The sequence below is a fragment of the Trachypithecus francoisi genome, unplaced genomic scaffold (genome assembly GCF_009764315.1).
Source record: "Trachypithecus francoisi isolate TF-2019V2 unplaced genomic scaffold, Tfra_2.0 Lachesis_group16, whole genome shotgun sequence".
Classification (NCBI taxonomy): Eukaryota; Metazoa; Chordata; class Mammalia; order Primates; family Cercopithecidae; genus Trachypithecus; species Trachypithecus francoisi.
This window is the reverse complement of record NW_022681461.1, coordinates 1,140,994-1,154,198: the sequence shown is the minus strand read 5'-3', so window position 1 is coordinate 1,154,198 and position 13,205 is coordinate 1,140,994. Positions and strand designations below refer to the sequence as shown.

Below are 13,205 nucleotides of genomic sequence, written 5' to 3'. Positions count from 1 at the left end.
AATTGAGGACATTACAATCTACTAAATAAAGAATAACTTGAAGAGGGATTTAAATAGAGGAGGGTATTGAGAAAGTCACAAATATAGTAAAAGAGAGTTAAAATCTGCACGTGGGGTTCATAGAGTTAAAGGAAACGATTTACCTCTGAAACTCCTGTTTATTTCTACCGGATGAGCAGGAAGAGATTCTGAAGAGGAAAAGATGATTAGAAGTAGGAATAACAAGCTTGGGCAAAATGGCAAGACCTCCGTCTCTTTAAAAAAACAAAATGGATGCGACCTCATCTTTGTCAGTGCACAAAATGGCGCCCTACAGCCTACTGGTGACTCAGCTGCAGAAAGCTCTGGGTGTGCGGCAGTACCATGTGGCCTCAGTCCTGTGCCAACGAGCCAAGGTGGCGATGAGCCACTTTGAGCCCAACGAGTACATCCACTATGACCTGCTAGAGAAGAATATTAACATTGTTCGCAAACGGTTGAACCGGCCGCTGACCCTCTCGGAGAAGATCGTGTATGGACACCTGGATGACCCCGCCGGCCAGGAAATTGAGCGGGGCAAGTCGTACCTGCGGCTGCGGCCGGACCGTGTGGCCATGCAGGATGCGACGGCCCAGATGGCCATGCTGCAGTTCATCAGCAGTGGACTGCCCAAGGTGGCCGTGCCGTCCACCATCCACTGTGACCATCTGATTGAGGCCCAGCTCCGGGGCGAGAAAGACCTGCGCCGGGCCAAGGACATCAATCAGGAAGTTTATAATTTCCTGGCAACTGCAGGTGCCAAATATGGCGTGGGCTTCTGGAAGCCTGGATCTGGAATCATTCACCAGATTATTCTGGAAAACTATGCATACCCTGGGGTTCTTCTGATTGGCACTGACTCCCACACCCCCAATGGTGGCGGCCTGGGGGGCATCTGCATTGGAGTTGGGGGTGCCAATGCTGTGGATGTCATGGCTGGGATCCCCTGGGAGCTGAAGTGTCCCAAGGTGATTGGCGTGAAGCTGACAGGCTCCCTCTCTGGTTGGACCTCACCCAAAGATGTGATCCTGAAGGTGGCAGGCATCCTCACGGTGAAAGGTGGCACAGGTGCCATCGTGGAATACCACGGGCCTGGTGTAGACTCCATCTCCTGCACTGGCATGGCGACAATCTGCAACATGGGCGCAGAAATTGGGGCCACCACTTCCGTGTTCCCTTACAACCAGCGAATGAAGAAGTACCTGAGCAAGACTGGCCGAGCAGACATTGCCAATCTAGCTGATGAATTCAAGGATCACCTGGTGCCTGACCCTGGCTGCCATTATGACCAACTAATTGAAGTTAACCTCAGTGAGCTGAAGCCACACATCAATGGGCCCTTCACCCCTGACCTGGCTCACCCTGTGGCAGAAGTGGGCAAGGTGGCCGAGAAGGAAGGATGGCCTCTGGACATCCGAGTGGGTCTAATTGGTAGCTGCACCAATTCAAGCTATGAAGATATGGGGCGCTCAGCAGCTGTGGCCAAGCAGGCACTGGCCCATGGCCTCAAGTGCAAGTCCCAGTTCACCATCACTCCAGGTTCCGAGCAGATCCGCGCCACCATTGAGCGGGACGGCCATGCACAGATCTTGAGGGATCTGGGCGGCATTGTCCTGGCCAATGCTTGTGGCCCCTGCATTGGCCAGTGGGACAGGAAGGACATCAAGAAGGGGGAGAAGAACACAATCGTCACCTCCTACAACAGGAACTTCACGGGTCGCAACGACGCGAACCCCGAGACCCATGCCTTCGTCACGTCCCCAGAGATTGTCACAGCCCTGGCCATTGCGGGAACCCTCAAGTTCAACCCCGAGACCGACTACCTGACGGGCACGGATGGCAAGAAGTTCAAGGTGGAGGCTCCGGATGCAGATGAGCTTCCCAAAGCGGAGTTTGACCCAGGGCAGGACACCTACCAGCACCCCCCCAAGGACAGCAGCGGGCAGCACGTGGACGTGAGCCTCACCAGCCAGCACCTGCAGCTCCTGGAGCCTTTTGACAAGTGGGATGGCAAGGACCTGGAGGACCTGCAGATCCTCATCAAGGTCAAAGGGAAGTGTACCACTGACCACATCTCGGCTGCTGGCCCCTGGCTCAAGTTCCGTGGGCACTTGGACAACATCTCCAACAACCTGCTCATTGGTGCCATCAACATTGAAAATGGCAAGGCCAACTCCGTGCGCAATGCCGTCACTCAGGAGTTTGGCCCTGTCCCTGACACTGCCCGCTACTACAAGAAACATGGCATCAGGTGGGTGGTGATCGGAGACAAGAACTATGGCGAGGGCTCGAGCCGGGAGCATGCAGCTCTGGAGCTTCGCCACCTTGGGGCCCGGGCCATCATCACCAAGAGCTTTGCCAGGATCCACGAGACCAACCTGAAGAAACAGGGCCTGCTGCCCCTGACCTTCGCTGACCCAGCTGATGACAACAAGATTCACCCTGTAGACAAGCTGACCATTCAAGGCCTAAAGGACTTCACCCCTGGCAAGCCCCTGAAGTGCATCATCAAGCACCCCAACGGGACCCAGGAGACCATCCTCCTGAACCACACCTTCAATGAGAAGGCAGATCGAGTGGTTCCGCGCCGGCAGTGCGCTCAACAGAATGAAGGAGCTGCAGCAGTGAGGGCAGTGCCTCCCCGCCCCCCGCCCTGCCCCAGTGCTGGCGTCAAGTTCAGCCCCACGTGCGCCATCCGCGGATCCGATGCATCCAGTCATGGCTTCTTATTCCAAGATGGTGTGACCAGACATGCTTCCTGCTCCCCGCTCAGCCCAGGGAGTGACTGTGGTTATGGTGGGGGAGTTCTTAAAATAACTTTTTAGCCCCTGTCTTCCTATTTTTAGTTTGGTTCAGATCTTAAGCAGATCCATGCAACTGTATTTATTTTTGATGACAACACTCCCATCTAAAGTTTTTCTCCTGCCTGATCATTTCGTTGGTGGCTGAAGGATTCTAGAGAACCTTTTGTTCTTGCAAGGAAAACAAGAATCCAAAACCAAAAAAAAAAAAAAAAAAAAAAAAAAAAAAAAAAAATGGCTGGGTGTGGTGCTGCACACCTGTAGTCCCAGCTACTCAGGAGTCTGAGGCTGTGGTGAGCTATGCTGGTGCCACTGCACTGCAGCCTGGATGACAGAATGAGACCTTGTCTCAAAAAAAAAAAAAAAAAAAAAAGAGAAAAATTATGTATGAATCAATCAGCCAAGTTTCTCTTAGCATCCAATTCATATCATGTATCATACTTGGCACACTGACCCATTTTTGTAGTTCAAGACAGAATGTTCCTGTTAATTGAAATTCTTTCATTTTGCACACTGGAGGGCCATTCCTGCAGATTAGGCTTCATGAGCTTGGCAAAATGGAGCCCATGTTGCAAAGGAAAAGCAAAAGGAGTTGAGCTACTTAGAATTTCTTGGCAGAGGAAAATATTTTCAAAAACAAGCATCTTCTAGGCAGTGTTCTCAAAAGTTACGAGGTTCTACATATATTTTAGCAACATGCTTTTAAAGGAAAAGCCTAAGACTGATGATTTCTGTTCTACTGAAGAATACAATATATAGCTGTGGGTCCTAATCTTACTGTGCAAAGTTAATCTCACATTAAGCAGACATGAGAACACGGCCAGTGAAACTGATGCAGCAAATAGTGAATAGGAGGAAATCAAGCCGTTTGATAGAACATTGTGATATAATGTTGCAATACAGGATTTCATTATCTACTTCACAGTCTTTAAAATAATAAAATTGTAATTCCTTTCACTCTTCTGTATAAAGTATCTGTATTTAATGCATGACTATTTGACAAATAAGTAAATGCCTAAGTAATTAACATGCTAATATGACAGTTTACCATATAATTTATCAGGTAACAACAGGCATTCCTTCAGCCACTGACCAGGTGTTTATACCTAAGAAAATTGCGTTAGTTTCTCTGAGCTTTCATTTCTGTCTTAGTTTGTGTTTCCTTTGTGGCACACCCTGAAATAAGGACTTTATTTAGGAAGCATGCTGGAGGCAGTTTGTCTTAACTGGGGAGAGCTGACAGTGCTGTCCTTCCCAGGTTCAGGGATGTCCCATTGAGAGCTTGAAACAGGCCATGGTGAGAGCATAGACACCATGGAGACCAGCAGCTGCTTCACACAGGGGCTGTTTCTGTCCCACTTGTTGTTTTCCTCTGTATTTTGAGCACTGGTTTACTAGCGTGCTGCTGGTACGGGCAACTCAGCAGAGGAGTGGAGGAGTAAGACAAGGAAGGGAAAGCCTCCAGTTAGGGGACATTTTAAAGCCTGCTACCCCTAAAATTAAGCTAGAGATTAGAAGAAACTCTGAGAAATGTTATAGGACGCATTGCAAATTTTACCTGCCTGAGGATAGAGGGAGCTGGGGTATTTATACACCAACTGCTGGGGTGGAACCGTTGATTCCCCTGGCACCTCTGCCTCCAGTGAGTGGGAGGAGTGGCCTTGCCCCTCCTAAGCAAAGAGATGCAGCTCCCATCAGCCATCAAGTGGCAGGCCAGCACTGAAGTGACAGAACCAGGAGTATGGGTGGGGCACCAATAGCATCTGCTACAATTGCTTTGCCCGTATATTTTAAAAAGTCAATCATCTCACATTAGCTTAATGGGAGTATCCTAATGTAAAAAACAGATACAATTTTTTTTATAGAAAGTGAGAAAGATAAGAGAAAGACAAGATGTTTAGTGTATCATCATCATCATCATCATAAAAATGACAATGATTGGCAATAACCCATTGATCTAGAAAACAAGAGGAAAAAAACTTTAACAATCGCTAACAGAAAGCCTAGTTAATGTTGTTCATGAATAGGATGTCAGCACTGGGGACCAGCAGTTTGTGAGGCCATGGAGTATACATTTTGGGGCATAGGTAAAGACTCCCACTTAAAAATGACCTCCTCCTCTGGACCATTCTGACCCCTAACATTTGCCACTTTGGTTCCTTCACTGAATGTGGCACGTAAAAGGCCCTTGGTGATGATGAAAGAGGTCACTTTGAAATAATACACGAACCCCCAAGCTTTACCGAGAGCCTCACCATGATGGTTTTGTCAGAATCCTAGGTGCTAAGGAAATGGACAACAACAGGAAGTTTTTACAGTGGAAGAAGATTGGAAACTATTCAGAGCATGGAATCTTGGGTGAGGATGACTGACAGAAATAGAGGCTAATGACTTAGCCAGGGCCAGATGATGCGACCTTATAAACCGGACAGAATTTAATTCAGATTTTATCTTCTTAGATGTGACATGATCTGACTTACACCTTAAAAGGATCACTTTGGCTCCTGCAAAGAAAATATAAAGGGCTCAGGAGTGGAGCTGGGAGACCAGTGGGAGTATTGCGGGAATCCAGGCAAGGGCTTTCAGGGTGGAGACAGTGAGACAGGATAGGGTTCAGACCCTGCTGTGAAAGTAGCTAGGTGGGATTTGCTGAGGGGTAGAATATGGGTTGTGAAAGGAGAAGAGAAATTAAAGATGATGCTGAGGGTTTTGGCAAAGACACTGGGTGAAAGTGCTAAACCTGCTGAAATGGAAAGACTGGAATTTGGGGGAGGACAGGTTAAGGGTGGCAGGAAATTAGTTCTGTTTTAAACATGGGAATTAGTCCTGGTAATACAGATATCCAGCAGCAGTGAGGAGTGGCCCACATTTTCCTCAAAGAGCTCAAGAGTTTTGCATCTGTTCTGGTGTCTCAGAGTCCAGTACTTTAGAATATGCAAGAGATAACTTTGCCTAGAATTTGCAGGAGAAGTTTTTTGTTTGTTTGTTTGTTTGTTTGTTTTTTGAGATGGAGTCTTGCTCTTGTTGCCCAGGCTGGAGTCTTGCTCTTGTTGCCCAATGGTGCGATCTTGGCTCACCGCAACCTCCGCCTCCTGGGTTCAAGCGATTCTCTTGCCTCAGCCTCCAGAATAGCTGGGATGACAGGCACCTGCCACCATACCCCGCTAATTTTTGTATTTTTAGTAGAGATGGGGGTTTCACTATGTTGGCCAGGCTGGTCTTGAACTCCTGACCTCAAGTGATCCATCTGCTTCAGCCTCCCAAAGTGCTGGGATTACAGGTGTGAGCCACTGCACTGAGCCAGGACTTTTTTTTTTTTTTGAAACAGAGTCTCTCTCTATTGCCCACACTGGAGTGCAGGGTCATGATCTCAGATCACTGCAACCTCTGCCTCCCGGATCCAAGGTACTCTCATGCCTCAGCTTCCCAAGTAGCTAGGATTACAGGCATGCACCACCATGCCTAGCTAATTTTTGTATTTTTAGTAGAGATGGGGTTTCACCACATTGGTCAGGCTGGTCTCGAACTCCTGACCTCAAGTGATCCCCCCACCTCGGCCTCCTAAAGTGTTGGGATTATAGGTGTGAGCCGCCATGCCCAGCACAGGACAAGTATTTTAATTGCTCGCTCTTATAGACTAAATTCTGTCCTCCCTGAAATTCTTATGTTGAAGTCCTAACCCCAGTACTTCAGAATATGACTGTATTTGGAGATACAGTCTCTAAAAAGGTAGTTATGTTAAAATGAGGTCATTAAGGCTCTAATCCAATCTGACTGGTGACCCTATTAGGAGAGGACATGAGGACACAGACTCACAGGGGGAAGATTATGTGAAGACACAGGGAGAAGACGCTGTCTACAAGCCAAGGAGGGAGGCCCCAGGAGGCACCTGCCCAGCTGACACCTGGAGTTCAAGCTTCCAACCTCCAGAATGGTGAGGAAACAAATTTCTCTAATTGAAGCCACTGAATCTGTGGTACTTTGTTACAGCAGCTGTAGCAAACTAACACACTCACTTTGGCCATTAAAAATTTGAATTCCTAAAAAGGGTATTTTTTACTATATGGTATCTGTTTTCAAGCAAAATAATAGTCTGTTGGAACTGAACTCTCTACTTCTACAGAACAAACAAACAAACAAATAAAGTTGACCCGTTCATTGGAATTATTTGCATTTTCCATCTGAATGCTAAAGCCTCTGTACTAGCAATAACTCTGCTTTTTCCATTGAGGGCTTTTTCTAATAACACTTATCCAACAAGTCAATTGTTTCTCATGATAACTACTGGATTAAATTATTAAAAACCATGACATTGACATGGAGCATCATTACATAGATTTAAGCTTAACGGAAATGAAAGCTAGGGCACTCTCCTATTTTATACCGTAGAAGCTTGGAATCCGGTTTTTATTATTCTGATCCACGCTGCTTCTACGAGTGGTATAACCAGCCACGTAGGCTCTGACAGAATGTTTGTATTCTGGAATTTTCTGAGATCACACAGGTTAGCCGACAGCATGAGATGAATAAATATGAAGGAATGTTTCAAAAACCTTCTCAGTAAGAGAAAGCCAAGTGTAGAAAAGATCTACAGAAAAGCGGTCGTCATTAGATGAAGTTCGAGCCTCATACAACGTAGTAGATGAAGAGACCTGCATCTGGTTGAGAAGAATTCTTTTTTTATTTTATTATTATTATACTTTAAGTTCTAGGGTACATGTGCATAACGTGCAGGTTTGTTACATATGCATACTTGTGCCATGTTGGTGTGCTGCACCCATCAACTCGTCAGCACCCATCAATTCGTCATTTATATCAGGTATAACTCCCAATGCAATCCCTCCCCCTCCCCCTTCCCCATAATAGGCCCCAATGTGTGATGTTCCCCTTCCCGAGTCCAAGTGTTCTCATTGTTCAGTTCCCACCTATGAGTGAGAACATGTGGTGTTTGGTTTTCTGTTCTTGCAATAGTTTGCTGAGAAGGATGGTTTCCAGCTGCATCCATGTCCCTGCAAAGGACACACCTCATCCTTTTTTATGGCTGCATAATATTCCATGGTGTATATGTGCCACATTTTCTTAATCCAGTCTGTCACTGATGGACATTTGGGTTGATTCCAAGTCTTTGCTATTGTGAATAGCGCCGCAATAAACATACATGTACATGTGTCTTTATAGCAGCGTGATTTATAATCCTTTGGGTATATACCCAGTAATGGGATGGCTGGGTCATATGGTACATCTAGTTCTAGATCCTTACCTGGAGTAGGGACGCTGATTCATGCATGACCGAGGGAGATGGAGAGTAGGTCTTCGGACAATATGATGGGTGACATGTGAGTCCGTTCTGAAGCAGCCATTCCTGTTCTTTCATTATGGTGGATCATTATTTAAGATCCAGGACCATAGCAGGAGGGAGACACCTCTGAAGGCATAAGGATCTTCACTTAGTGCCATTTTCTAAGTCCTCACTAGTAATCATTTACCTTGTACTGAGGGCGGGTAGAGGAAAGAGCTACCAGACTCCAGCAATGAAACACTTAGAATATCACACTGGATCCTTCTCCTGCACCACTGTGTCCCCAAACCTTTATTCATTGGCAGGCTATGTGGCTGTCTCTCTCTGAGATTTCATTTATTTCTGTTTTTTAAGACCAGTTTATTTTCAAAAGTAAATACATTTCTGGTTGTTTTGGGAGTTTTCATTAAGAGGCCAACTTTTTTACTTTGCCAGACTATTTGTTCCAATCGTGTCTATTAAATCAAGAGACAGGGTTGCCAGGCCTGGGGTAGTCACAGCTTGCTTTAACTGTCTATTAAACTGTCCATTAATCTGCCTAGCAAGGAAGCTACTCCCTTGAAATAACGAAACTGAGGCTTATGAATTCTCTGCCCCACCAAATAAGTTTTATAAACTTGGTGATGCCTCAATTTATTTCAGTTTCATTAACCTTTATATTTATTCTATACAGGATTAGTGAGACTTAAGAACTTCAGTGTTAAGGGTATTTCAAGTAGGAATTATTTTTCAGCCCATTATATGGGCTTATTATAAATAATCCCCAAATCTGATCTCTTGATGAGAGATGACAGTGAAAGTCTCTTTGCACTTCTCTGCCAATGACCAACATTACTTTGTGATTATACGTGAATTTGGGCAAGTATTTTCTTCTCCGAGTGCTCCTCTTCTGATTCCTGAGAACGTCTAGTTTTTCCACGTTGATTACTTATTGGTAGAACCTTAGCCAAACCGTTGCCCGCATCAGCAATTTAAAAGATTGTTTGTCCAGCGTGTTCACCCCTGACATGTTTCAGGATGATGGGCCTGCAGTTTTGGTGTCTTAACTCCAAGAAGATGCAGAAATGAAAATAGTTACTACATTTCAAATTGTTATTTAAAGATATGTTACACAGGATTTTATAAAAATCAGCTTGGTACTCTGCAGTTGCTATCTGCGCAGGAGGTAAGATTAAAGTTTTTCCTTTGAAATCTGTTATCATTTCAAACTTTTATCTTTTCGGTTTACTGGAGGAGTGAGGTAAGAAAAGTGGATGTCTCCAGAGTGATAAGAAAACTGTAAACATTTTTCTTTATTGGAGTATAGCCAACAGTTTTATTTTCCTAGAAATTCTAAGGCCTGAGGAATCAAAATTGATTTGGCTAGGAAACTCTGGTGGGTATGTGGGTTTTACCCAAAATGTAAAGGATGTGGATTCTGCCTCTGATGTGTCCTCACTCTCCTCCTCCCTTCAAATGTGGACAATTATGACATCAGCAACTGGCCACAAAATACTTCCACCGAGACAGGCTCTATCAGTTACCCTGACCAGGAATCCACCATCCAAGATGGTGAGCTAGCATTCTATCAGAAAGGCCGCACTCAGGCATTCCTTCACCAACACCTGGGGCTGCTTGAATTAGCATACTGAAAGTCACAAAGTGAGTTTTTATTGGAGAAAGGAGTGGCCTGTTGACTGTCATGATACATGCTCCAAATGGTGAATGTAAGATTTTCAAGAGGCATGGGTTAGCTCAAAGTTATTTTGTTTATTTTTAAAAACTTCCCTTTCCTTGAATGTAAAGGATGGAAGAATCTCTTCTGGTTCACTGTTTTCTCAGTGCCCATCATACCGGTTTTGGTCAGTAATACCAAATGTTTGAATGGGTGAATGACTGAATGGTTTGCAAGCCCGTTTCTGTGAGGAAGCTGGATGGCCCTCCATCCAGGAAAAAAGAAAAGTAACTCAAGTTGTTTAAATTTTCTGACAAAATATCAACCTGACAATCCGCACACAACACCTAATGCACAGGAATCTTTCCACCCAGGCACACACACTGCTCACTCTCTGGCAGCTTGGCGCTGAGTGGAACAAGGACTGGCAACTCAGCGGCCCTTGCCTGAGCCTGCTCAAGATCATTTCTGTTTACAGAAACATATTCTATGAGACACGCTAAGTTTGTTCTTAAGGTTTTCAAACCCCTACCTCTATACTAAGTTAGAACTTGAAAAACTCTTCACAAGACAACATAATCTTGCAGAGATTCGTGTGTCATTCCTCGGCCGTATTTGGCATTGCTCAGGCAGAGTGAGAGAGTATACACTTTCTAAGAATAACCCACGTAAATATGTTTCTGTTTTTTTTCTGTTGTTATTAAAGAGATTATCTGCAATGTTGCTCGAACACCCTTTGTATCTGGATCTTTTTGACAAAATGTACATTGAGGCGCAGTTCCAGGAAAGCGTCCCTCTTCCAGTGAATTAGAGCTCTTCCTCATATCAAACGAGGAAGGCCATGTACTGTGTTTTCCTCTTTATGTTGGCTGCCAGGAAGTATTCCTCTGCTTCAGCCAAGGCACAGCCACAGACCCATGAAAGCAGGTAAAGCACATATCTCCGCATCTACCTAGCATGGAGCTGATTGCATATTTAGCAGTTATTTAGTGAAACCTATCCATTTCAAAATCTAGATAATTTTATTTGAAATTCCAAATTTTAACTTGTAGCTAGTCAAAATATTTGAGGTTGTTGTGTGGAAAACCTCATAAAACATTAATTGGCAAAACAGAGATAACAATTTTTATATAAGAGTCATATCTGATCTTTCATCAAAATTAATAAGATCAAGCCTAAGATTTGAAAAGTAAAATCTCAATTGAAAGTCCAGCTTGTATTTAATTTTTAAATTCATTTAAAATGGATTAACCTCTCTTAATATTATATATAATAACAATGAATGCATCCTTTACCTGGATTAGTTTCTTTTAATGTTGATCAATTTAATATTTAATCATAAATAAGTATAATCAACATTCTTTGCTTCTTAGTCACAAAAATTACTACATGCTTTGGCAAATGGAAAATTATTATTATTATCATTTTTTATTATACTTTAAGTTCTGGGATACATGTGCAGAACGTGCAGGTTTGTTACCTAAGTATACACGTGCCATGGTGGTTTGCTGCACCCCTCAACCCGTCATCTACGTGAGGTATTTCTCCTAACGCTCTCCCTCCCCTGGAAAATTATTACTGTTTTCAGGAGTATGTTCATGTCAACCTTTTCTTTCTGCCTTCTACATTCTAATGCCATGTGTCAACCCCAAGCATAGGCTGGATATACATGGATCTAGGAAAATAGGGATACCCACCTCCAACCCCAATCATAAAACTCAGTTTAAAAGAAAACCCTTGAGCACCTAAAACATTAGGCAATCATCATTGAAACTTCATGACGAACAAGCGCCTTCCGCCCAGCCCAGTGTCTCTGAGGGTCCAGTTGTTTGGAGGACGCTCAGCTTTGGGGACATTGGATCCTGAGCTACGCATTGGCCTCCTTGCTTTCCGTTCATTTGCCGCTCTCTCCCACCTTTCCTGTTTCACTGGAGGCTGATCCTCATTAACTTCATTTCCCAAAAGCTCTTTTACCAAATAGTTTTCCTTAGTTTGGTGAAAGAGGGGAACTGGTTAGAGGCTGGAGGGTAGGAAGAAGGGAGCAACCAGAATATTCCTCCCCCATCCTCTCTGCAGCCCAGCTCCTGGGCTCTGCCGCTGGCTGCGGTTCCCCTCCACTAAGTCTGGTCACAGGACCTCCATCCCGCGTCCTTCCCACCTTTAGGGTGACAGCGGCTTCCTAGCGTTGCCAGTATCTTTGTTTTCTCACTATCTTCTGTCTTCTTTTCCCCTTCAGCTCTACCAGTCCCTTCCTCACTGGCCATTTTATTCTCTCTACTGAATCCTTGTTATCGATAGAACTCCAGAGGGACTCCCTGGCCTGGCTTCTGTTTTCCTGATTGGACTTTGATTTACAGGGTTCCCACCCACAGCCTGAGCTGGGTTCACAGAACTCAGCCAAACCTGGCAGCTTGAGAGAGTGCAGAAGGAACCTATTTTACAAAGACTCAAGGAGCTTCTAAGAAAACTCAGCCTCAGGAAGGACAGAATGGACATTAGGTCAGGGTCAGAGAGGGAGCATTTTAGCCAGAGTGGCCTAAAACTAGAGCTTTCTCGGAGTGTGTAATCACAGGCAGCAGGAGTAAAGGGAGGGGAGAAAAGGAATTGAGACAAGGAAAATGAATTCAAATGGAAGGCGGAGGTTGCTGAGGTGACTACACCTTCACAAGGAGACACACACATAGCTGCCTTCTGGACAGGAGCCACAGAGCCTTTGGAAGAGTCTGTCTATGAAGAAGAAGGAACAGGGGATGGAGACGGGTAAGAATTTATCTGCTGGTTCCTTCCCACCTCCTGGTCTCCTGCCTCTCATTGTTCAAAATGTGCCAGACAGCCAGTTGTTGGGGCTGGGAGATGAGGAGACAGCAGAGCTGACTGGTGCTCTCCATCCAGCAAGTAGCCCCAGCTGAGGTGAGGCGGAGTGAGGCTGGGAGCTGGGGTCTGCTACAGTGACAAGCTCAAGCCCAGTCTCCGTCTCACTGACTTTTTCCTCCAGCTCAGACCTCATGGGCCCATGCCTGAGTTGTAACGATCATGTGCTACAATGACAGAGGGTATAACAAAAAATTAAAGCCTGCACGGGCCACTGAGGTCACAGGGTGTCAGCAGCTTTGGCCCCAGTAGCGTGGTCATTTCAAAAGATGGTCCTGGCGTCATGGCAGGGATGCCTGGTTGGCAGCCTCTGCAGCCACTGAAGATAGTAGCATCAGCTTTAGCAGCAGGGGCGTAAGGGGCCCTGGGTTTTGGCCATAGCAACTTGGGAGGGAGACGATCCCAATGCAGAAGTTACCATGTGTCAGCAGCAATGACTGTGTCTGTGATGGCTTTGGCGGCACAACTGCTGCTCAGGGCATTGGCAGCAGGAGACACAGCTGATGAGTCTTAGTGGGAGAGTGGGCCATGGTGACCCAGCGGCCCCAGGAGATGGAGCTCT

At 45.4% G+C, this 13,205-nt stretch overlaps 1 protein-coding gene across 1 annotated transcript; it reads left to right on the top strand.

The window, feature by feature from the left end:
* The first annotated feature begins 277 nt into the window (after window positions 1–277).
* LOC117098275 (aconitate hydratase, mitochondrial-like) lies at window positions 278–3,019 on the top strand. Its single transcript, XM_033236636.1, is given in 2 exon segments — window positions 278–2,582; window positions 2,584–3,019. Coding segments are annotated over 2 exon segments (2,343 nt in total). The 5' UTR covers window positions 278–302; the 3' UTR covers window positions 2,647–3,019.
* Window positions 3,020–13,205: the final 10,186 nt, after the last annotated feature.